The sequence below is a fragment of the Balaenoptera borealis genome (genome assembly GCF_965194805.1).
Source record: "Balaenoptera borealis genome assembly, chromosome: 12".
Classification (NCBI taxonomy): Eukaryota; Metazoa; Chordata; class Mammalia; order Artiodactyla; family Balaenopteridae; genus Balaenoptera; species Balaenoptera borealis.
The window spans coordinates 35,793,623-35,816,452 of NC_138869.1; the positions used below are offsets into that span (position 1 = coordinate 35,793,623).

Consider the following 22,830-nt stretch of genomic DNA (forward strand, 5'->3'; position numbering starts at 1 on the left):
AAGAAAATATAGAAGTTCCAGAGGGAAATATTAGACTCCATGGTTTTATCGAAAGTGCAGTTAGCGGGCGGAAGCGAAGGCGCGCCCAAGACGGAACTGGCTGGGGTGGTGTCACGGGTTTCGCTTCCCCGGAGGAGGCTGGCGCAGTTCCTGGTTGTTAACTCCGTGCCTTCTGGGGCTTCCTCGCGCGAGGGCGTAGGGAACTCCAGCCGGATTGCCAGCCTGGCTTCGGGTGTGGAAAGTGTTGCTCACTTCTCCACAGCATTCCCGAGGTTGCTCACCCTCTTCCGAGGTGTGGTGGGTTCACCTCAGGCCTAGCCAGCGCCGGCGCGCGGAGCAGAGCTTTTGTGGTCGTAACTACGAACGATATATAGTAGCTCCCAGTTAGTGAGCCGTGACTGTGCTAAAAACGTCTTTTACGGATGTGAGGACCAGAGAGATTAAGTTACCTGCTCAAGACCAAACAGACATTGCTGAATGAATGACAGGAGACTGAGAATAGCCAGTAAGTAAGAGGATATGAGAAATGTAGCTTCTTTGAAAGCCAAATGAAGAAAGTATTTCAAGAAACAGAGTTTGTGTTGAATATAATTAATACTCTGTGATTAACTGAAGGAAAAAAAAAAACTCTTGAAGATTCAAAGAACAAATTGAGAATTCGCTTCTCTCGATAAGTGATGTTTGTATGTACTTTCCCGTCTCCTACAACTAGAATGTTTATTTATTGGGTATCTAATAATAAGCCATACCCTTTCCCCTGGCTTACAGTGAGGAAAATAAGCCTTTTCTAAAAGAAGGATGAATTTTGCAGTCATCTGAAATGTATATTCCTGTCCTCCCCTCTCCCCACGCAGCAAGCATTTGACAAGGTAACTGGATGCCTGGTGGTATGTATGTAATCTGGGGCTACAGTGTAGGGTAAAAGTCATTACATTGTATCAGTTGACTTAACAAAATAAGTCTCAGTACTCCAGTTCATAGTATCATAGTACCCACATTAGCAAATATAAATTTTGAAATGGCATTTTTCTTCATGCATCTTTGCAGAACTCAATCTTAAATAAGCTGAAAGATAAAAGCCCTATTAGAAAATGTGGGAATTCCCTGGCGGTCCAGTGGTTACACCTCGAGGCTTTCACTGCTGAGGCCCAGAGTTCAGTCCCTGGTCTGGGAACTAAGATCCTGCAACCCGCTCCGGGAGGCTAAAAAAAAAAAAAAAAAAAAGTCCTATTAGAAAATGACTTTCCTTCAAGCAAGCTGATCTAATTTAACTCTGTAGCACTGTAGCAGTCTTAATCCGAGTTTGAGACACATACCTTGAAGTGTCATACTTTCTTTTAGGTTTTTTTTTTTTTGATATTTTAATTTTTTCGAAGAGTAAAAACATATTCGTAGTGAAAAAAAGGTAATCTTCCCGCCTCTGACTCCTATGCATGCACAAACATTTACGAATTTATACCCTTCCCCCCACTTTTTTGCACAAATAGGAATGTAGTATACCCATGGTTCAGTACCTTCCTCTTTTCATTATCTTACATTATCTTTAGTAAGTTCTTTCAGGAGAAAGTATCTGCAAGTGTTCTGAAAGTGTCACAACTTCCCAAAGAAAGTTTAATCTGAACTCAACAGACTTAAAAATAATAAATGGTGTGTTTATTTTATGAGGCTAAACTGTAGCACAATTATGTATATAAATTATATACATTATAATTATGTAATTAAAATTTGAGATTACAAGACTGAACCAATACTATGCTTTTCCTCATGCCAAAAGGAGAAGCGTCTAATAGAAATCATTTTATTCATCCATTCTCAATTCATACCAAGAAACACAAGCTAACTTTCACTAATCAAAAGTTACGGTTGTTGGAGTTATTTTTATTACTTATACATATATCTGCAGGAATTAGTGTGTGAAGACAAGTTTCTCGTAATTACCCTCACTTAGTTAATAACATTGGCATAGATCATTAATATACTTTTATCTTTTTTAACTTAAGGTCAACATGAAACTGTAATTTTGAGGGATAGCACTCAGAAATTTTGAGTAGTTTTGGTGATGTCACTTCAGGGTAATCTATTTTCTCATATATTCAAAATTTAATAAATTCTTTTTTTTTTTTTTTGGCTGCATTGGGTCTTCATTGCACATGGGCTTTCTCTAGTTGCGGTGAGCAGGGGCTACTCTTCATTGCGGTGAGCGGGCTTCTCATTGTGGCGGCTTCTCGTCACGGAGCATGGGCTCTAGGGCATGCGGGCTTCAGTAGTTGTGGCATGTGGGCTCAGTAGTTGTGGCACACAGGCTTAGTTGCTCTGAAGCATGTGGGATCTTCCCAGACCAGGGATTGAACCCGTGTCCCCTGCATTGGCAGGGGTATTCTTAACCACTGTGCCACCAGGGAAGTCCCCAAAATTTAATAATTTCTATTTGCTTTCTGTTTAAGGGAATCAATCTCTTCTATTTGTTTGTTTCTTTTTAAATTATTTTTTCCAGTTTTACTGAAATATAATTGATATATAACATTGTATTAGTCCAAGGTGTACAGCATAATGATTTGATATAGGTATATATTGCCAAATGATTACCACAGTAAGTTTAATTAACATCCATTACCTCAATAGTTACAATTTTTTTTCTTGTGATGAGAACTTCTAAGATCTATTGTTTGCAACTTCAACATATACTGTAGTCACCATGTTGTACACTATATCCCCAGAATTTGTTTATCTTATAACTGGAAGTTTTTACCTTTTTGATCACCTTCATCCATTTCCTCCATCCAACCCTCCCCCCACACCAATCTGTTCTCTGTATCTATGAATTAATTTTTTTTTAGATTCCACATATAATCGAAATCATACAGTATTTGTCTTTGTCTGACTTATTTCACTTAGCATAATGCCCTTGAGGTCCATCCATGTTGTCACAATGGCAGGATCTCCTTTTTTATTGTTGAATAATATTCCATTATATATCTGTATCTATATATCTATATCATATCTATATCTATATATCTTACATTTTCTTTACCCATTTATCCATTGATGGACACTTAACATTTAGGTTGTTTCCATGTCTTGGCTATTGTAAATAATGCTGCACTGAACATGGGGGTGCAGAGACATTTTTGGGATATTGATTTTGTTTCCTTTGTGTGTATATATAACCAGAAGTGGAATGCTGAATCATATGGTAGTTCTACTTCTAATTTTTTGAGGAACTTCTGTTTCTATACTGTTTTCCATAGTGACTGCATCAATTTACGTTCCCACCAACAGTGCTATTTGTTTCTTATATTTAAAAATATTTATCATAATTTATGATTACATTATGTATTAATATACTATATAGCATAGTATATATATGATACAGCTATATCATTTTTTTCATTTTTAAAATTGAGATACAACAATATCACTTAATATAAGTATAATTAATGTTACTATAACAGCAATCAAAAACTTAGTTCGAAGAAAAACAATTCAGTCAAAGAACTTATGTAAAACATAACACAGTTTAGCTCCATAAAGAACTCTTAAGCATATGGACTCATTTCTTTTTCCTGCACTCCCATTCTTAATTTTGAAATAACAATACATAGTTTAAAGCATAGTAATTTAGTCTCATAAGTTCTCTTAGCATCTTCATCATTTCTATTAAGAAATAGAAAAAAACTTTTTGTATAGTATTGGAGAATCATATTTTGGTGTCATTATCCATAAGTGCTTTTATATAATCAAGCCTGGGCTTCCCTGGTGGTGCAGTGGTTAAGAATCTGCCTGCCAATGCAGGGGACATGGGTTCGAGCCCTGGTCCAGGAAGATCCCACAGGCCGCGGAGCAAGTAAGCCCATGAACCACAACTACTGAGCCTGTGCTCTAGAGCCTGTGAGCCACAACCACTGAAACCCGTGCGCCTAGAGCCTGTGCTCTGAAACAAAGAGAAGCCACCGCAGTGAGAAGCCCACACACTGCAACAAAGAGTAGCCTCCACACACTGCAACTACAGAAAGCCTGCGCACAGCAACAAAGACCCAACATAGCCAAAACTAAAATAAATGAATTTATATTTTAAAAAACCTTAAAAAATAAGGCTTCGTGAAATATACTTATCTGCTTATAAATACTATTTCTAACCCTTAGATTCAGAAGTAGAGCCCTTCAAGGGAATGCTTTTAAGCTGCAAATTAAATATGTAGCGATAATTAACATTTTTTTCCTTTCTTTCAAAGCAAAATATTTAATAAAATTCCAGATGGCTCTTTTGCAGAAATTGACAAGCTGATCCTAAACTTTATATGGAAATGCAAAGGACCTAGAATAGTCCAAATTACTCTTTTTATAAAAGAAGAACAAAGTTTGAGGACTAACCCCTTGAACAATGTGTGGGGTTAAGGGCACCAACCTGCCTCCTTGCCCCAGTGCAGTTGAAAATCCGTGTATAACTTTATAGTCGGCCCTCCAGATCTGCTGTTGAGCATCTGCGTATTCAACCAACGAGGGATCATGTAGTACTGTAGCATACATTTAGTGAAAAAAATCTGTGTACAAGTGGACAGTTCAAAACTGTCTTGTTTAAGAGTCAACTGTAGAACCATTTTTACTAAAGCTACAGTAATCAAGACACTGTGGTACTGGAATAAAGATAGACATGTAGATCAAAGGAACAGAATTGATTGTCCAGAAATAAACCCTTACATTATGGTCAATTGAGTTTTCAACAAAGATGTCAAGACAATTCAGTGAGGAAAGGACAGACTTTTCAATAAATGGTACTGGAACAACTGTATATCTATATGCAAAAAAATAAACTTGAATCTGTACCTCTCATGACATACAGAAACTGACTCTAAATGTATTATAGACCTAAATGTAAAACCTATAAGTAGAAGAAAACACAGAAAAACTTCATGATCTTATCTATCTTTCATAGATAGTAACTTCAAAATCATAATCCATAAGAGAAAAAATATCCTGTTTGACTCTATAAAAATTAAAAACTTTTGCTCTTCAAAAGATACCATTAAGAAAATGGGTCTAGCCCGGGCCCCAGCTCCGGCCACGTGAGGCGAGGGCTGTGAACCTGCCTCAGGCAGCAGTCGGGACATCGAGTCTGGCCCCAACACGAGCCCTCTACCTGCAGTGGCCACTCCTGGAGCAGGAGCTGAGGGTCCTGACTGAGGCCCGCCAGATCCAGAGAGTGCGAAGCCCTCGGAGCCCAGCTGTGTGGCTGACAGCGTCTTGGTGCTCCGGCCAGGTGTCAGGCCTGAGCCTCTGAGGTGGGAGAGCCAAGTTCAAGACATTGGACCACCAGAGACCTCCTGTCCCCATGTAATATCAGTCAGCAAGAGCTCTCCCAGAGATCTCTGTCTCAATGCTAAGACCCAGCTACACTCAATGACCAGCAAGCTCCAGTGCTGGACACCCCATGCCAAACAACTAGCAACACAGGAACACAACCCCAACCATTACCAGAGAGGCTGCCTAAAATCATAAAAAGGTCACAGACAGCCCAAAACACACCACCGGACACGGTCCTGCCCACCAGAAAGACAGGATCCAGCCACATCCACCAGAACACAGGCACCAGTCCCCTCCACCAGAAGGCCTATGCAACCCACTGAACCAATCTTAGCCACTGGGAGCAGACACCAAAAACAACGGGAACTACGAACCTGCAGGCTGCGAAAAGGAGACCCCCAAACACAATAAGTTAAGCAAAATGAGAAGAGAGAGAAATACACAGCACATGAAGGAGCAAGGTAAAAACCCACCAGACCAAACGAATGAAGAGGAAATAGGCAGTCTACCTGAAAAAGAATTCAGACTAATGATAGTAAAGATGATCCAAAATCTTGGAAATAGAATGGAAATGTTTAACAAGGACCTAGAAGAACTAAAGAGCAAACAAACAATGATGAACAACAAAATAAATGAAATTTAGAATTCTCTAGAAGGAATGAATAGCAGAATAACTGAGGCAAAAGAACGGATAAGTGACCTGGAAGATAAAATAGTGGAAATGACTACTGCAGAGCAGAATAAAGAAAAAAGAATGAAAAGAATTGAGGACAGTCTCAGAGACCTCTGGGACAACATTAAATTCAACAGCATTCGAATGATAGGGGTCCCAGAAGAAGAAGAGAAAAAGAAAGGGACTGAGAAAATATATGAAGAGATTATAGTTGAAAACTTCCCTAATATGGGAAAGGAAATCATCAAGTCCAGGAAATGCAGACAGTCCCATAGGGGATAAATCCAAGGAGAAACATGCCAAGACATATATTAATCAAACTATCAAAAATTATACAAAGAAAAAATATTAAGAGCAGCAAGGGAAAAGCAACAAATAATATACAAGGGAATCCCCCTAAGGTTAACAGCTGATCTTTTAGCAGAAACTCTGCAAGCCAGAAGGGAGTGGCAGGACATATTTAAAGTGATGAAAGGGAAAAACCTACAACCAAGATTACTCTACCCAGCAAGGATCTCATTTGGATTCAACGGAGAAATTAAAACCTTTATAGACAAGCAAATTCTAAGAGAATCCAGCACCACCAAACCAGCTTTACAACAAATGCTAAAGGAACTTCTCTAGGCAGGAAACACAGAGAAGGAAAAGACCTACAATAACAAACCCAAAACAATTAGGAAAATGGTAATAGGAACATACATATTGATAATTACCTTAAATGTAAATGGATTAAATGCTCCAACCAAAAGACATAGACTGGCTGAATGGATACCAAAAAAAGGCCCGTATATATGCTGTCTACAAGAGACCCACTTCAGACCTAGGGACACATACAGACTGAAAGTGAGGGGTTGGAAAAAGATATTCCATGCAAATGGAAATCAAAAGAAAGCTGGAGTAGCAATTCTCACATCAGACAAAATAGACTTTAAAATAAAGACTATTACAAGAGACAAAGAAGGACACTATATAATGATCAAGGGATCGATCCAAGAGGAAGGTATAACAATTGTAAATATTTATGCACCCAACATAGGAGCACCTCAATACATAAGGCAAATGCTAACAACCATAAAAGGGGAAGTTGACAGTAACACAATCATAGTAGGGGACTTTAACACTCCACTTTCACCAATGGACAGATCAACCAAAATGAAAATAAATAAGGAAACACAAGCTTTAAATGATACATTCAACAGGATGGACTTAATTCATATTTATAGGGCATTCCATACAAAAACAACAGAATACACTTTTTTCTCAAGTGCTCATGGAACATTCTCCAGGATAGATCATATCTTGGGTCACAAATCAAGCCTTGATAAATTTAAGAAAATTGAAATCGTATCAAGTATCTTTTCCAACCACAATGCTATGAGATTAGATATCAATTACAGGAAAAAGACTGTAAAAAAATACAAACACATGGAAGCTAAACAATACACTACTAAATAAGAAAGAGATCACTGAAGAAATCAAAGAGGAAATAAAAAAATACCTAGGAACAAATGACATTGAAAACACGATGACCCAAAACCTTTGGGCTGCAGCAAAAGCAGTTCTAAGAGGGAAGTTTATAGCAATAGAATCCTACCTCAAGAAACAAAAATCTCAAATAAACACCTAAACTTACACCTAAAGCAATTAGAGAAAGAAGAACAAAAAACCACCAAAGTTAGCAAAAAGAAAGAAATCATACACATCAGATCAGAAATAAATGAAAAAGAAATGAAGGAAACAATAGCAAAGATCAATACAACTAAAAGTTGGTTCTTTGAGAAGATAAACAAAATTGATAAACCATTAGTCAGACTCATCAAGAAAAGAAGGGAGAAGACTCAAATCAATAGAATTAGAAATGAAAAAGGAGAGGTAATAACTGACACTGCAGAAATACAAAGGATCATGAGAGATTACTACAAGCAACGATATGCCAATAAAATGGACAACCTGGAAGAAATGGACAAATTCTTAGAAAAACGCAACCAGGCAGAACACTCTATCATGTAAATCACAGAAAGATCCTTTTTGACCCACCTCCTAGAGAAATGGAAATAAAACCAAAAATAAACAAATGGGACCTAATGAAACTTAAAAGCTTTTGCACAGCAAAGGAAACCATAAACAAGACGAAAAGACAACCCTCAGAATGGAAGAAAATATTTGCAAATGAAGCAACTGACAAAGGATTAATCTCCAAAATATACAAGCAGCTCCTGCAGCTCAATATCAAAAAAACAAACAACCCAATCCAAAAATGGGCAGAAGACCTAAATAGACATTTCTCCAAAGAAGATATACAGATTGCCAACAAACACATGAAAGGATGCTCAACATCACTAATCATTAGAGAAATGCAAATCAAAACTACAATGAGGTATTAACTCACGCTGGTCAGAATGGCAATTATCAAAAAATCTACAAACAATAAATGCTGGAGAAGGTGTGGAGAAAAGGGAACCCTCTTGCACTGTTGGCAGGAATGTAAATTGATACAGCCACTATGGAGAACAGTACGGAGGTTCCTTAAAAAACTAAAAATAGATCCACCATATGACTTAGCAATCCCACTACTGGGCATATACCCTGAGAAAACCAGAATTCAAAAAGAGTCATGTACCACAATGTTCATTGCAGCTCTATTTACAATAGCCAGGACATGGAAGCAACCTAAGTGTCCATCGACAGATGAATGGATAAAGAAGATGTCACACATATATACAATGAAATATTACTCAGCCATAAAAAGAAATGAAATTGAGTTATTTGTAGTGAGGTGGATGGACCTAGAGTCTGTCATACAGAGTGAAGTAAGTCAGAAAGAGAAAAACAAATACCATATGCTAACACATATATATGGAATCTAAAAATAAAATAAAATGGTTCTGAAGAGCCTAGGGGCAGGACAGGAATAATGACGCAGATGTCGAGGATGGACTTGAGGACACGGGCAGGGGGAAGGGTAAGTTGGGACGAAGTGAGAGAGTGGCATTGACATGTATACACTACCAAATGTAAAGTATATAGCTAGTGGGAAGCAGCCGCATAGCACAGGGAGATCAGCTCAGTGCTTTGTGACCACCAGAGGGGTAGGATAGGGAGGGTGGGAGGGAGATGCAAGAGGAAGGGGATATGGGGATATATATATATGTATAGCTGATTCACTTTGTTATACAGCAGAAACTAACACAACAATGTAAAGCAATTATACTCCAATAAAGATGTTAAAAAAAAAGATACCATTAAGAAAATGAAAAGGCAAGCTACAGGCCAAGAGAATATATTTGCAAATTATCTGATATAGGATTTGTATCCAGAATGTAAAGAACTCTTACCACTTAATGATAAAAAGGGAAATATTCCAATTTAAAAATGGATAAAAGATCTAGGTAGACATTTCATCAAAAAAGAAGATATGTTAATGGATAATAAGCCCATGAAAAGATATTCAACATATTTGCATTTAGGGAAATGCAAATTAAAACCACAATGAGATACCACTATATGCCCATTCAAATACCTCGAATAAAAAGGATAGACAATACCAAGTGTTGGCAAGGATGTGGAGAAATTGGAACGCTTATATTTTTCTGGTAGAAATGTAAAATCTTTCAGCCACTTTGGAAAACAGTTTGACAGTTTCTTAAAAGGTCAAACATACACTTATCATTTATCCCAGCAATTCCTACCAATGAGAAATGAAAATGTATGTTCATCCAAAGATTTGCACACAAATGTTCATGGAAGGATTATTCATAATAGCCCCGAACTGAAAGCAATCCAAATGTCCATCAACTTGTGAATGAATAAACCAAATATGATATATCCATATAATGGAAGACTATCCATCAGTAAAAAGGAATGAACTTCTGTCACATACTACATCTAGATGAACATCAAACACATTATTAAGTGAAAGAAGCCAGACACAAAAGACCACATAATACATGATTCCATTTATATGAAATTTTCATAAGTTGTAAACCTATAGAGACCAAAAGCAAATCAGTGCTTGCCTAGGACTGGAGGTGGGAGTGAGGATTGACTGTATATGAGGTCAAGGGAACTTTTTGCAGTGATGGAAATTTTTTAGAACTGGATCTTGGTAATGGTTGCACAACTGTATAAATTTACTAAAAAACGCATTGAATTGTATACTTTAAAATGGTGAATTCTATAGTATGTAAATTATACCTATAAAAAGCTATTTGAAAAAAAGATGTACATTGTATTAGTTAGGATCTAATGAGGGAAGCAGAACCAGTAGATTATATGTATACCCTATATGTATCCATTGTTTGTATGTTTATATATAGGGTTTCTTACAGGGAACTGGCTTATGTAACTGTGGGGGCTCGTGAAGCAAGTCCACAATCTGTAGCGGCAGGCTGTCAGGAAGGAAAGAGCCAGAGAGGGGAGAGCACCTGTACACCTAGCTGCTGTTTGGAGTCTAACTCAGGGCATGTCTAAAACTTTTTAAAAGGACTTCCACTGATTGAGTGAGGCCCACACAGATAACCTCCCTAGATTAACATCAATTTACAGGGGTCTTGAATTACATCTGGAAAATGTCTTCACAGCAGCCCTAGATTAGTGTTTGATTGAGTAACTGGGAGAAGGTGAGTGCATGATATAATACTGTCCTCCGTTCAGTTCTGTAGTTTAGCCTAACCAAATTGACATGTCAAAAAACCATCACAGAAAGACAAATATCATATGATATTGCTTATATGTGGAATCTGAAAAAATGATACAAATGAATTTATTAACAAAACAGAAATTGACTCACAGACATAGAAAACAAACTTATGGTTACCAAAGGGGAAAGGTGGGGGGAGGGATAAATTAGGAGTTTGTGATTAAAATATACACACTACTATATATAAAATTGATAACAAATAAGGACCTACTGTATAGCATGGGAAACTATACTCAATATCTTGTAATAACCCATAATGGAAAAGTATCTTAAAAAAGAATATATATATATATATCTCACTTTGCTGTACACCTGAAACTAACACAACATTGTAAATCAACTATATTTCAATAAAAATTTTTTAAAAGACACTGTGACAAAAAAATCACATACAAGTGTTTTGTTTTCCACAGAAAGATAGTTTGTTTTTACAAGCTAGGAGGAATTTCAATTTGTTCATTCACTGACTCAAATGACATTTTTAGAGGAACAACTGTTTGCCAGACACTATAGTGTAGGCTGTACTCTCATTAAAAAAAAATTCTTTACATGCTGACTGGCACATAGACGATGCTCAAATATTTTTTTTTTTTTTTTGAAAGCTGCGTGTTTTTTTTTTTAATAGCTACTTTATTTATTTATTTATTTATTTTTGGCTGTGTTGGGTCTTCGGTTCGTGCGAGGGCTTTCTCCAGTTGCGGCAAGCGGGGGCCACTCTTCATCGCGGTGCAGGGACCGCTCTTCATCGCGGTGCGCGGGCCTTTCACTATCGCGGCCCCTCCCGTTGCGGGGCACAGGCTCCAGACGCGCAGGCTCAGTAGTTGTGGCTCACGGGCCCAGCCACTCCGTGGCATGTGGGATCTTCCCAGACCAGGGCTCGAACCCGTGTCCCCTGCATTAGCAGGCAGATTCTCAACCACTGCGCCACCAGGGAAGCCCCTCAAATATTTATTGAATGAAAATGCCATTAATACACCACCAGGATTTATTTATCTACCAATTTTATTTATGCACATGGTATTTGTGTGGGCTATTATCATTTAGATGGAGTATCCATTGTGCAGCCTCAAATAGCAAAGTTTCACATTTCTCTCCTCATGCATACTCAAAAAATTTACACAGCTTAATCTTCTCTGCCAAAAATTTTCTGAAAGAAGTGCTGTCTAAACAAATACTGAATAGAGAAACAAGATAAATTAAAATCTTGATTAATTATAATATTTACAGGGAAGTCGCTAGGGGGACACTTGAAGACTTGATCCTCCTTGAGAGTGTTTATATAAATCTATTTTCCAACGGATCCAAATCTCCAGTCTTGCAGTTTTCCACAATTTGAAGATCCTGATTCCGTGCCCTTTCTAAGGGAAGACAGTTAGGTAAAAAAGTCTCATTCACCGACCCTCCATTTACTCGAGTAATGAATTATTGTTGTGACAGGTAATCCTAATCTGTGGCAGCTCAGCAACTGCCTCTCCAGGCAACATTTACCCAGTCTCTCCAGTTGCGACCGCGACAGTTTCTATGGCGACAACTTTGTTTCTACGCGGCAGGCGACTGCCCAGCTCGGCAGGACCCCGTAGGACGTAGAGCGTTCCGGAGGTTTCAACCCTTGTTTTCTCTCTTCCTTTCACCATTGGAGAAGTTCACTGAACGTTCCCCTCTTATCTGAGCAGCCGGGAAGTAGTGAAAACAATCGGAGGGGTACTTTCGTGTCCTCAGCGTTTCTCTTCACCCCTCTCCCAGGGCAGGAGATTTTGAACTGGGCGCCAGCAGAAACTGTCTTTTTCAAGGCAGGAATCTCCAAATTGTGTGGGCATCTGCAGCATATGCAGTTGATATCACGGTTAATTATTCAGCATTTATATGACATTTTAGATTTCTTATGCACTTAGTATGCCTATTTTTGTTTGATCATAGTATGGCTTTCTAGGAAGGTAGCAAAACTAAGATACAATAGTGATGTTTAAAAATGTTAATGATGTTAAAGTATCAGCTTTTTGGGGAGAGGGATTATACCTCAACAACTGGATTTTGTTGTTGTTGTGATTTGCTTCTTAGGGAAAATTTGAACTCAAAATTTTAGAACTGTACAGGTATTTAGAGAGCATCTAATCCAGTTCCTTAATTTCAGCCATGAGGAAACTGAAGCCCTCACTCACCGGGAAGTGACTGGCTTCATTTCTTCATAGCAATGAATGGTAGAGCTCTAACAGGAATCCCTAACCATTTATCTCAACTGCCATCCTTGGGAAAAAGATATAAAGAGGCCTAGAATTTTTGGTATTGATATGTAATGAATATATCGAGGCTAGCTTTTACAATAATGGCTTTACGGACTTTTTCTCCTCAGAGTATATTTTAATCTTTAGGGGACCAAGATGTCAGATACAAACAAAGCTGCCATTGCAGCAGAAAAAGAGGCTCTGAACTTGAAGTTACCTCCCATTGTTCGTCCCCCAGAAGACATGGGTGTTGACGCACCAGCACAAAGTAAGCTGCTGAGTTACAGAAGATCCAAGGAGCAGCAGAAGACAATTAATCAGTTAGTGTAAGTAGCATATTAGTAAATAATCCTTGTTTGGAATTTGAGTGAAATAATTAGTGTTTGTATTCTCATAAAAAGTTTAACTATTTAGGTTGTTCATGGTCAAAATATCATCTTCAAATTCAAGTAGGAAAACAATTGAAAAAGTAATTGTAATGATAGTAAATGTTATATAGTGCTTACAGTGTTTATTCTAAGCATTGTTTTTATTGTTTTACCTATACTTCTCACAACAACCCTATACGATGGGTACTATTGTTATTTCTATTTATAGATGAGTAAACTGAGGTGCAGAGAAGTTAAGTAACTTGCTGAAGGTCTCACAGCTTGAGTTTAGGCCCTGACAGTCTGGTCCTAGAGTTCACATACTTTGAACACCACGCTATTCCTCCTTGTGATATATTATAACCATACTGGTCCCTGAAAGTAAAAGCAAGTAACTGGGCCTCTACAAATAGCATTGCACTGGAGCAAATACTTAATAAAATATCTTGAAACTACTTGTACTTAAAATTTTTTCTCTACAAAAGAAAATACAGTCTAACATCCTACCCTTTCCCCTCCAATTTAGTGGAAATTAAAACTAATTTAGGTACCAGCTACCAAAGGCACTGATAAGGATGGTTCAGTCAATTCAGCAGTTACTGAGAATTTCCTAGGTACCTGACTCTGCTGGGCTCTGGGGATAAATAAGAAGAAAAAGACATTGAGCTCATCTGTAAGCTTTGAACCTAACACTGAACTGTAAAACAGGGAATTTCTCTCTGGTGGATTTCTGCTTCTCTTTCTGCATTCTCTTTCCCTCTTTGGTGTGCCTCCTTTATACATATTTTTGCAACTGACTAAGTTTTACTCTCTGTTACATTGTTGATGATCATATTGTTGCTAGTTAAAATAATTTAAGTTTTTGCTGATTTTACTTTCCTTATAATTAAACAGGTCTGTTAATCATGTAACTTCTTTAAATTTACATTATTATTAGTCTGTCAATCTTCTAATCATATTTAAATCCAAAATTATAAGGTATATTAACTAATGGCAGTATATGTATTGTTAGATACCCTTTACCCCTTTAATTTCTAAGACTCTAATCAATGTTTCAGTGGACTTAGAGAATAGAAAAAGGGGTTCCTTAGGACTTACATATTGTTCTTGCTCCAAAACCTTTCATAATCTCAGAATGCCATGTTGAACTACTTGCAGTTCCATATTTTTACATTTAGTGAAAAATAAATTTCACAATTGCTCCCTGCAGTTTCCTTCACTGAAAAGTCTGTCTGAATACTTATACAATTTATTCAAGGCTTAATTTATGAATCACCTCCTCTGGAAAGCTTTCTCCTAATCCCCTTTGTGCAGCTTTAACCCTGTCTACATATTCTCTTACATCTATTTAACAGATATTAAATATCTACTGTTATCCAGACACTGTGCTTTTTACTAGAAAGACCACAGAGAACACAACAGAAAGCACTTTAGTCTTTCAGAAGCTTATATTCTGGTGGGAGGAGGCAGATAGTAAACATATTTTAAAAAAAAGTATGTTAACCCTTTAGATGGTGATAGATACTATGAAGAAATAAAATAGTGAGATAGAGAGTGACAGGGAAGTTGTTTCTAGGAACATTGCAGGAAAGTCCCGTGGAGATGATAATAGAGAGATCTAAAGAATAAGAAGCTTGTCATTTAAATAAACATGAGAACACCACTGTAGCAAAGGGGATAGCAAACACGAAAGCCCTGAAATGTGAATGCTTTCAGTGTGTTCTAGGAATTGACAAAGGTCAATGTCACTAGAGTATCAGGGACCTGGGGAAGAGTATTATCAGGTGAGGTCTGTGGATAGAGCGTTCCAGGAGTAAGGTGGGATGTAAGGAGTCCTAGGTAGAACTGAGCCCTCTGCTGGGACCAGTTCCTGGGAACACTTGGCTGAGCAAAGATCGAAAATTGTTTCATAGCTTTCCAGATTCCCATGAATGAGCCACTTCTTCCTTGGCCACTACCTCCCTCTTGATTCAGACCAGCCTTTCTCTCCTTCACCATATGTAGTCTCTTACACAGTACTTTGAAATTATCCACTTTTGTTTATTTATCTGTTTTTGATTGTTAACACAGAAAGCAAAAACAGGGAGTGAAAATGCTAGCTCTTACATTCTTCTCAGCTCTTTTTATTTATATCAGTAGGAGAAAACACACTCCAGGAAATTATTGCTATATTAAAGGGTGACATTTATATATAAAAAGCTCAAGGAAGTTAGGCATATTTATGTTGGGATCATTACAGTGCAAGGTAGCTAGTGCCAACTAGCATACCAAAGTATAAGGCAAACTCCTTCAAAGTATTGATCACTGAGAGCTAGACTGCTCTTTCCATGTGAGAAAGCTTTAGGAATTTTGTTTTTAATAGATCTTTATTGGAGTATAATTGCTTCACAATACTGTGTTAGCTTCTGTTTCACAACAAAGCAAATCAGCCATATGCATAGATATGTCCCCATATCCCCTTCCTCTTGAGCCTCCCTCCCATGCTCCCTATCCCACCCCTCTAGGTCATCGCAAAGCACCGAGCCGATCTCCCCTATTTTCCACCAGCCAACTATTTTACATTCGGTAGTATATGTATGTCAATGCTACTCTCACTTAGCCCCAGCTTCGCCCTCCCACCCCATGTCCTCAAGTCCATTTTCTATGTCTATCTCTTTATTCCTGCCCTGCACCTAGGTTCATCAATACCTTTTTTTTCAGATTCCATGTATATGTGTTAGCATATGGTATTTGTTTTTCTCTTTCTGACTTACTTCACTCTGTATGACAGACTCTAGGTCCATCCACCCCACTACAAATAACTCAATTTCGTTTTTTTTTATGGCTGAGTAATATTCCATTGTATATATATGCCACATCTTCTCTATCCATTCATCTGTCGATGGACACTTAGGTTGGTTCCATGTCCTGGCTATTGTAAATAGTGCTGCAGCGAACATTGTGGTACACGTCTCTTTTTGAATTATGGTTTTCTCAGGGTATATGCCCAGTAGTGGGATTGCTGTGTCATATAGTAGTTCTATTTTTAGTTTTTTAAAGAACTTCCATACTGTTTTCCATAGTGGTTGTATCAATTTACATTCCCACCAACAGTGCAAGAGGGTCCCCTTTTCACCACACCCTTTCCAGCATTTATTGTTTGTAGATTTTTTGATAATTGCCATTCTGACTGGCGTGAGTTAATACCTCATTGTAAGGAGCTTTAAGATGGCGGAAGAGTAAGACGCGGAGATCACCTTCCTCCCCACAAATACATCAGAAATACATCTACATGTGGAACAACTCCTACAGGACACCTACTGAATGCTGACAGAAGACCTCAGACCTCCCAAAAGGCAAGAAACTCCCCCACATACCTGGGTAGGGCAAAAGAAAAAAAAAAAACAGAGACAAAGAATAGGGACGGGACCTGCACCAGTGGGAGGGAGCTGTGAAGGAGAAAAGGTTTCCACACACTAGGAAGCCCCTTCACGGGCGGAGACTGCGGGTGGCGGAGGGGGGAAGCTTCGGAGCCACAGAGGAGAGTGCAGCAACAGGGGTGCGGAGGGCAAAGCGGAGAGGTTCCCGCACAGAGGATCGGTGCCGGCCAGCACTCAGCAGCCTGAGAGGCTTGTCTGCTCACCCACCGGGGTGGGTGGGGGCTGGGAGCTGAGGCTCAGGCTTCGGTCGGATCCCAGGGAGAGGACTGGGGTTGGCAGCGTGAACACAGCCTGAAGGGGGCTAGTGCACCACAGCTAGCCAGGAGGGAGTCCGGGAAAAGGTCTGGAGCCGCCGAAGAGGCAAGAGGCTTTTTCTTGCCCCTGTGTTTCCTGGTGCGCGAGGAGAGGGGATTCAGAGCGGCACTTAAAGGAGCTCCAGAGACGGGCATGAGCTGCGGCTATCAGTACGGACCCCAGAGACGGGCATGGGACGCTAAAGCTGCTGCTGCAGCCACCAAGAAGCCTGTGTGCCAGCACAGGTCACTATCCACACCTCCCCTCCTGGGAGCCTGTGCAGCCTGCCACTGCCAGGGTCCTGTGATCCAGGGACAACTTCCCCAGGAGAACACACAGCACTCCTCAGGCTGGTGCAATGTCATGACGGCCTCTGCCGCCGCAGGTTCTCCCCGCATCCATACCCTTCCCTCCCCTCCCCCCCGCCCCGCCCTGAGTGAGGCGGAGCTCCCAAATCAGCTGCTCCTTTTAACCCCATCCTGTCTGAGCGAAGAACAGACGCCCTCAGGCGACTTACACGCAGAGGCGGGGCCAAATCCAAAGCTGAAACCCAGGAGCTTTGCGAACAAAGAAGAGAAAGGGAAATCTCTCCCAGCAGCCTCAGGAGCAGCGGATTAAATCTCCACAATCAACTTGATGTACCCTGCATCTGTGGAATACCTGAATAGACCACGAATCATCCCAAATTGAGGAGGTGGACTTTGGGAGCAACGATATATATATATTTTTCCCTTTTACTCTTTTTGTGTGTATGTGTATGCTTCTGTGTGTGATTTTGTCTGTATAGCTTTGCTTTGACCATTTGTCCTAGGGTTCTGTCTGTCCGTTTCTTTTTTTTTTTTTTACTTAATAATTTTTTTTCTTAATAATTATTTTTTATTTTAATAACTATATTTTATTTTATTTTGTGTTATTTTATTTTATCTTCTTCTTTCTTTCTTTCTTTTTTTTCTCCCTTTTATTCTGAGCCATGTGGATGACAGGCTGTTGGTGCTCCAGCCAGGCGTCAGGGCTGCGCCTCTGAGGTGGGACAGCCAAGTTCAGGACGCTGGTACACAAGAGACCTCCCAGCTCCATGTAATATCAAATGGTGAAAATCTCCCAGAGATCTCCATCTCAACGCCAAGACCCAGCTTCACTCAACGACCAGCAAGCTACAGTGCTGGACACACTATGCCAAACAACTAGGAAGACATGAACACAACCTCATCCATTAGCAGAGAGGCTGCCTAAAATCATAATAATGCCACAGACACCCCAAAACACACCACCAGACGTGGACCTGCCCACCAGAAAGGCAAGATCCAGCCTCATCCACCAGAACACAGGCACTAGTCCCCTCCACCAGGAAGCCTACACAACCCACTGTACCAACCTTAGCCACTGGGGACAGACACCAAAAACAACGAGAACTACAAACCTGCAGCCTGAGAAAAGGAGACCCCAAACATAGTAAGTTAAGCAAAATGAAAAGAGAGAGAAACACACAGCAGATGAAGGAGCAAGGCAAAAACCCACCAGACCTAACAAATGAAGAGGAAATAGGCAGTCTACCTGAAAAAGAATTCAGAATAATGATAGTAAAGATGATCCAAAATCTTGGAAATAGAATGGAGAAAGTACAAGAAACGTTTAACAAGGACCTAGGAGAACTAAAGAGCAAACAAACAATGATGAACAACACAATAAATGAAATTAAACATTCTCTAGAAGGGATCAATAGCAGAATAACTGAGGCAGAAGAACAGATAAGTGACCTGGAAGATAAAATAGTGGAAATAACTACTGCAGAACAGAATAAAGAAAAGAGAATGAAAAGAATTAAGGAGAGTCTCAGACCCTCTGGGACAACATTAAACGCACCAACATTCAAATTATAGGGGTCCCAGAAGAAAAAGAGAAAAAGAAAGGGACTGAGAAAATATTTGAAGGGATTATAGTTGAAACCTTCCCTAACGTGGGAAAGGAAATAGTCAATCAAGTCCAGGAAGCACATAGAGTCCCATACAGGATAAATCCAAGGAGAAACACGCCAAGACACATATTAATCAAGCTATCAAAAATTAAATACAAAGAAAAAATGTTAAAAGCAGCAAGGGAAAAACAACAAGTAACACACAAGGGAATCCCCATAAGGTTAACAGCTGATCTTTCAGCAGAAACTCTGCAAGCCAGAAAGGAGTGGCAGGACATATTTAAAGTGATGAAGGAGAAACACCTACACCCAAGATTACTCTACCCAGCAAGGATGTCATTCAGATTTGATGGATAAATTAAAACCTTTACAGACAAGCAAATTCTAAGAGAATCCAGCACCACCAAACCAGCTTTACAACAAATGCTAAAGGAACTTCTCTAGGCAGGAAACACAAGAGAAGGAAAAGACCTACAATAACAAACCCAAAACAATTAAGAAAATGGTAATAGGGACATACATATAGATAACTACCTTAAATGTAAATGGATTAAATGCTCCAACCAAAAGACATAGACTGGCTGAATGGATGCAAAAACAAGACCCGTATATATGCTGTCTACAAGAGACCCACTTCAGACCTAGGGACACATACAGACTGAAAGTGAGGGGATGGAAAAAGAAATTCCATGCAAATGGAAATCAAAAGAAAGCTGGAGTAGCAATTCTCATATCAGACAAAACAGACTTTAAAACAAAGACTATTACAAGAAACAAAGAAGGACACTACATAATGATCGAGGGATCAATCCATGAAGAAGATATAAAAATTGTAAATATTTATGCACCCAACATAGGAGCACCTCAATACATAAGGCAAATGCTAACAGCCATAAAAGGGGAAATCGACAGTAACACATCATAGTAGGGGACTTTAACACCCCACTTTCACCAAAAGACAGATCATCCAAAATGAAAATAAATAAGGAAACACAAGCTGTAAATGATACATTAAACAAGATGGACTTAATTGGTATTTATAGGACATTCCATCCAAAAACAACAGAATACACATTCTTCTCAAGTGCTCATGGAACATTCTCCAGGATAGATCATATCTTGGGTCACAAATCAAGCCTTGGTAAATTTAAGAAAATTGAAATCATATCAAGTATCTTTTCCAACCACAATGCTATGAGACTAGATATCAATTACAGGAAAAAATCTGTAAAAAATACAAACACATGGAGGCTAAACAATACACTACTTAATAACCAAGAGATCACTGAAGAAATCAAAGAGGAAATCAGAAAATACCTAGAAACAAATGACAATGAAAACACGACGACCCAAAAACTATGGGCTGCAACAAAAGCAGTTCTAAGATGGAAGTTTACAGCAATACAGTCCTACCTTAAGAAACAAGAAATATCTCAAATAAACAACCTAACTTTACACCTAAAGCAATTAGAGAAAGAAGAACAAAAAAACCCCAAAGTTAGCAGAAGGAAAGAAATCATAAAGATCAGATCAGAAATTAATGAAAAAGAAATGAAGGAAATGATAACAAAGATCAATAAAACTAAAAGCTGGTTCTTTGAGAAGATAAACGAAATTGATAAACCATTAGTCAGACTCATCTAAAAAAAAGGAAGAAGACTCAAATCAATAGAATTAGAGGAGAAGGAGAAATAAAAAGGAGAAGTAACAACTGACACTGCAGAAATACAAAGGATCATGAGAGATTACTACAAGCAACTATATGCCAATAAAATGGACAACCTGGAAGAAATGGACAAATTCTTAGAAATGCACAACCTTCCAAGACTGAACCAGGAAGAAAATATGAACAGACCAATCACAAGCACTGAAATTGAAACTTCCAACAAACAAAAGCCCAGGACCAGATGGCTTCACAGGTGAATTCTATCAAACATTTAAAGAAGAGCTAAGACCTATCCGTCTCAAACTCTTCCAAAACATAGCAGAGGGAGGAACACTCCCAAACTCATTCTACGAGGTCACCAAAAATATCTTGGAATAAACCTACCTAAGAGACAAACGACCTATATGAAGAAAACTATAAGACACTGATGAAAGAAATTAAAGATAATAAAAATAGATGGAGAGATATACCATATTCTTGGATTGGAAGAATCAACATTGTGAAAATGACTCTACTACCCAAAGCAATCTACAGATTCAATACAATCCCTGTCAAACTACCACTGGCATTTTTCACAGAACTAGAACCAACAATTTCAAAATTTGTATGGAAACACAAAAGACCCCGAATAGCCAAAGCAATCTTGAGAACGAAAAATGGAGCTGGAGGAATCAGGCTCCCTGACTTCAGACTATACTACAAAGCTACAGTAATCAAGAGAGTATGGTACTGGCACAAAAACAGAAATATAGATCAATGGAACAGGATAGAAAGCCCAGAGATAAACCCACGCACATATGGTCACCTTATCTTTGATAAAGGAGGCAAGAGTATACAGTGGAGAAAAGACAGTCTCTTCAATAAGTGGTGCTGGGAAAACTGGACAGCTACATGTAAAAGAATGGAATTCGAACACTCCATAACACAATACACAAAAATAAACTCCAAATGGATTAAAGACCTAAATGTAAGGCCAGACACTGTCAAACTGTTAGAGGAAAACATAGGCAGAACACTTTATGACATAAATCACAGAAAGATCCTTCTAGACCCACCTCCTAGAGAAGTGGAAATAAAAACAAAAATAAACAAATGGGACCTAATGAAACTTGAAAGCTTTTGCACAGCAAAAGAAACCATAAACAAGACGAAAAGACAACCCTCAGAATGGGAGAAAATATTTGCAAATGAAGCAACTGACAAAAGATTAATCTCCAAAATTTACAACCAGCTCATGCAGCTCAGTATCAAAAAAAGAAACAACCCAATCTAAAAATGGGCAGAAGACCTAAATAGACATTTCTCCAAAGAAGATATACAGATTGCCAACAAACACATGAAAGAATGCTCAACATCATTAAGCATTAGAGAAATGCAAATCAAAACTACAATGAGATATTATCTCACACTAGTCAGAATGGCCATCCTCAAAAAATCTACAAACAATAAATGCTGGAGAGGGTGTGGAGAAAAGGGAACCCTCTTGCACTGTTGGTGGGAATGTAAATTGATACAACCACTATGGAGAACAGTATAGAGGTTCCTTAAAAAACTAAAAATAGAGCTACCATACGACCCAGCAATCCCACTACTGGGCATATACCCTGAGAAAACCATAGTTCAACAAGAGCCATGGGGGCTTCCCTGGTGGTGCAGTCGTTGAGAATCTGTCTGCCAATGCAGGGGACACGGGTTCAAACCTTGGTCTGGGAAGATCCCACATGCCGCGGAGCAACTAGGCCCGTGAGCCACAACTACTGAGCCTGCGTGTCTGGAGCCTGTGCTCCGCAACAAGAGAGGCCGCAATAGTGAGAGGCCTGCGCACCGTGATAAGGAGTGGCCCCCACTTTCCGCAACTGAAGAAAGCCCTCGCACAGTAACGAAGACCCAACACAGCCATAAATAAATAAATAAATAAATTAATTAATTAATTAAAAAAAAAAAAGTCATGTACCACAATGTTCATTGCAGCTGTATTTACAATAGCCAGGACATGGAAGCAACCTAAGTGTCCATCGACAGATGAATGGATAAAGAAGATGTCGCACATATATACAATGAAATATTACTCAGCCATAAAAAGAAATGAAATTGAGTTATTTGTAGTGGGGTGGATGGACCTAGAGTCTGTCATACAAAGTGAAGTAAGTCAGAAAGAGAAAAACAAATACCATATGCTAACACATATATATGGAATCTAAGCAACAAAAAAAAGGTCATGAAGAACCTAGGGGCAAGACGGGAATAAAGATGCAGATCTACCAGAGAATGGA

General features: G+C 38.9%; 1 protein-coding gene across 1 annotated transcript in view; it reads left to right on the plus strand.

Annotated features, from left to right (window-relative positions):
• The first annotated feature begins 47 nt into the window (after positions 1-47).
• The window catches only part of DNAH12 (dynein axonemal heavy chain 12), a 238,068-nt gene continuing 215,285 nt past the window's right edge, over positions 48-22,830 (plus strand). The window contains exons 1-2 of the mRNA XM_082344611.1: positions 48-869; positions 12,111-13,221. Coding sequence (XP_082200737.1) covers positions 13,052-13,221 — 170 coding nt within the window. The 5' untranslated portion in view covers positions 48-869; positions 12,111-13,051. The remainder of the gene's footprint in view (positions 870-12,110; positions 13,222-22,830) is intronic.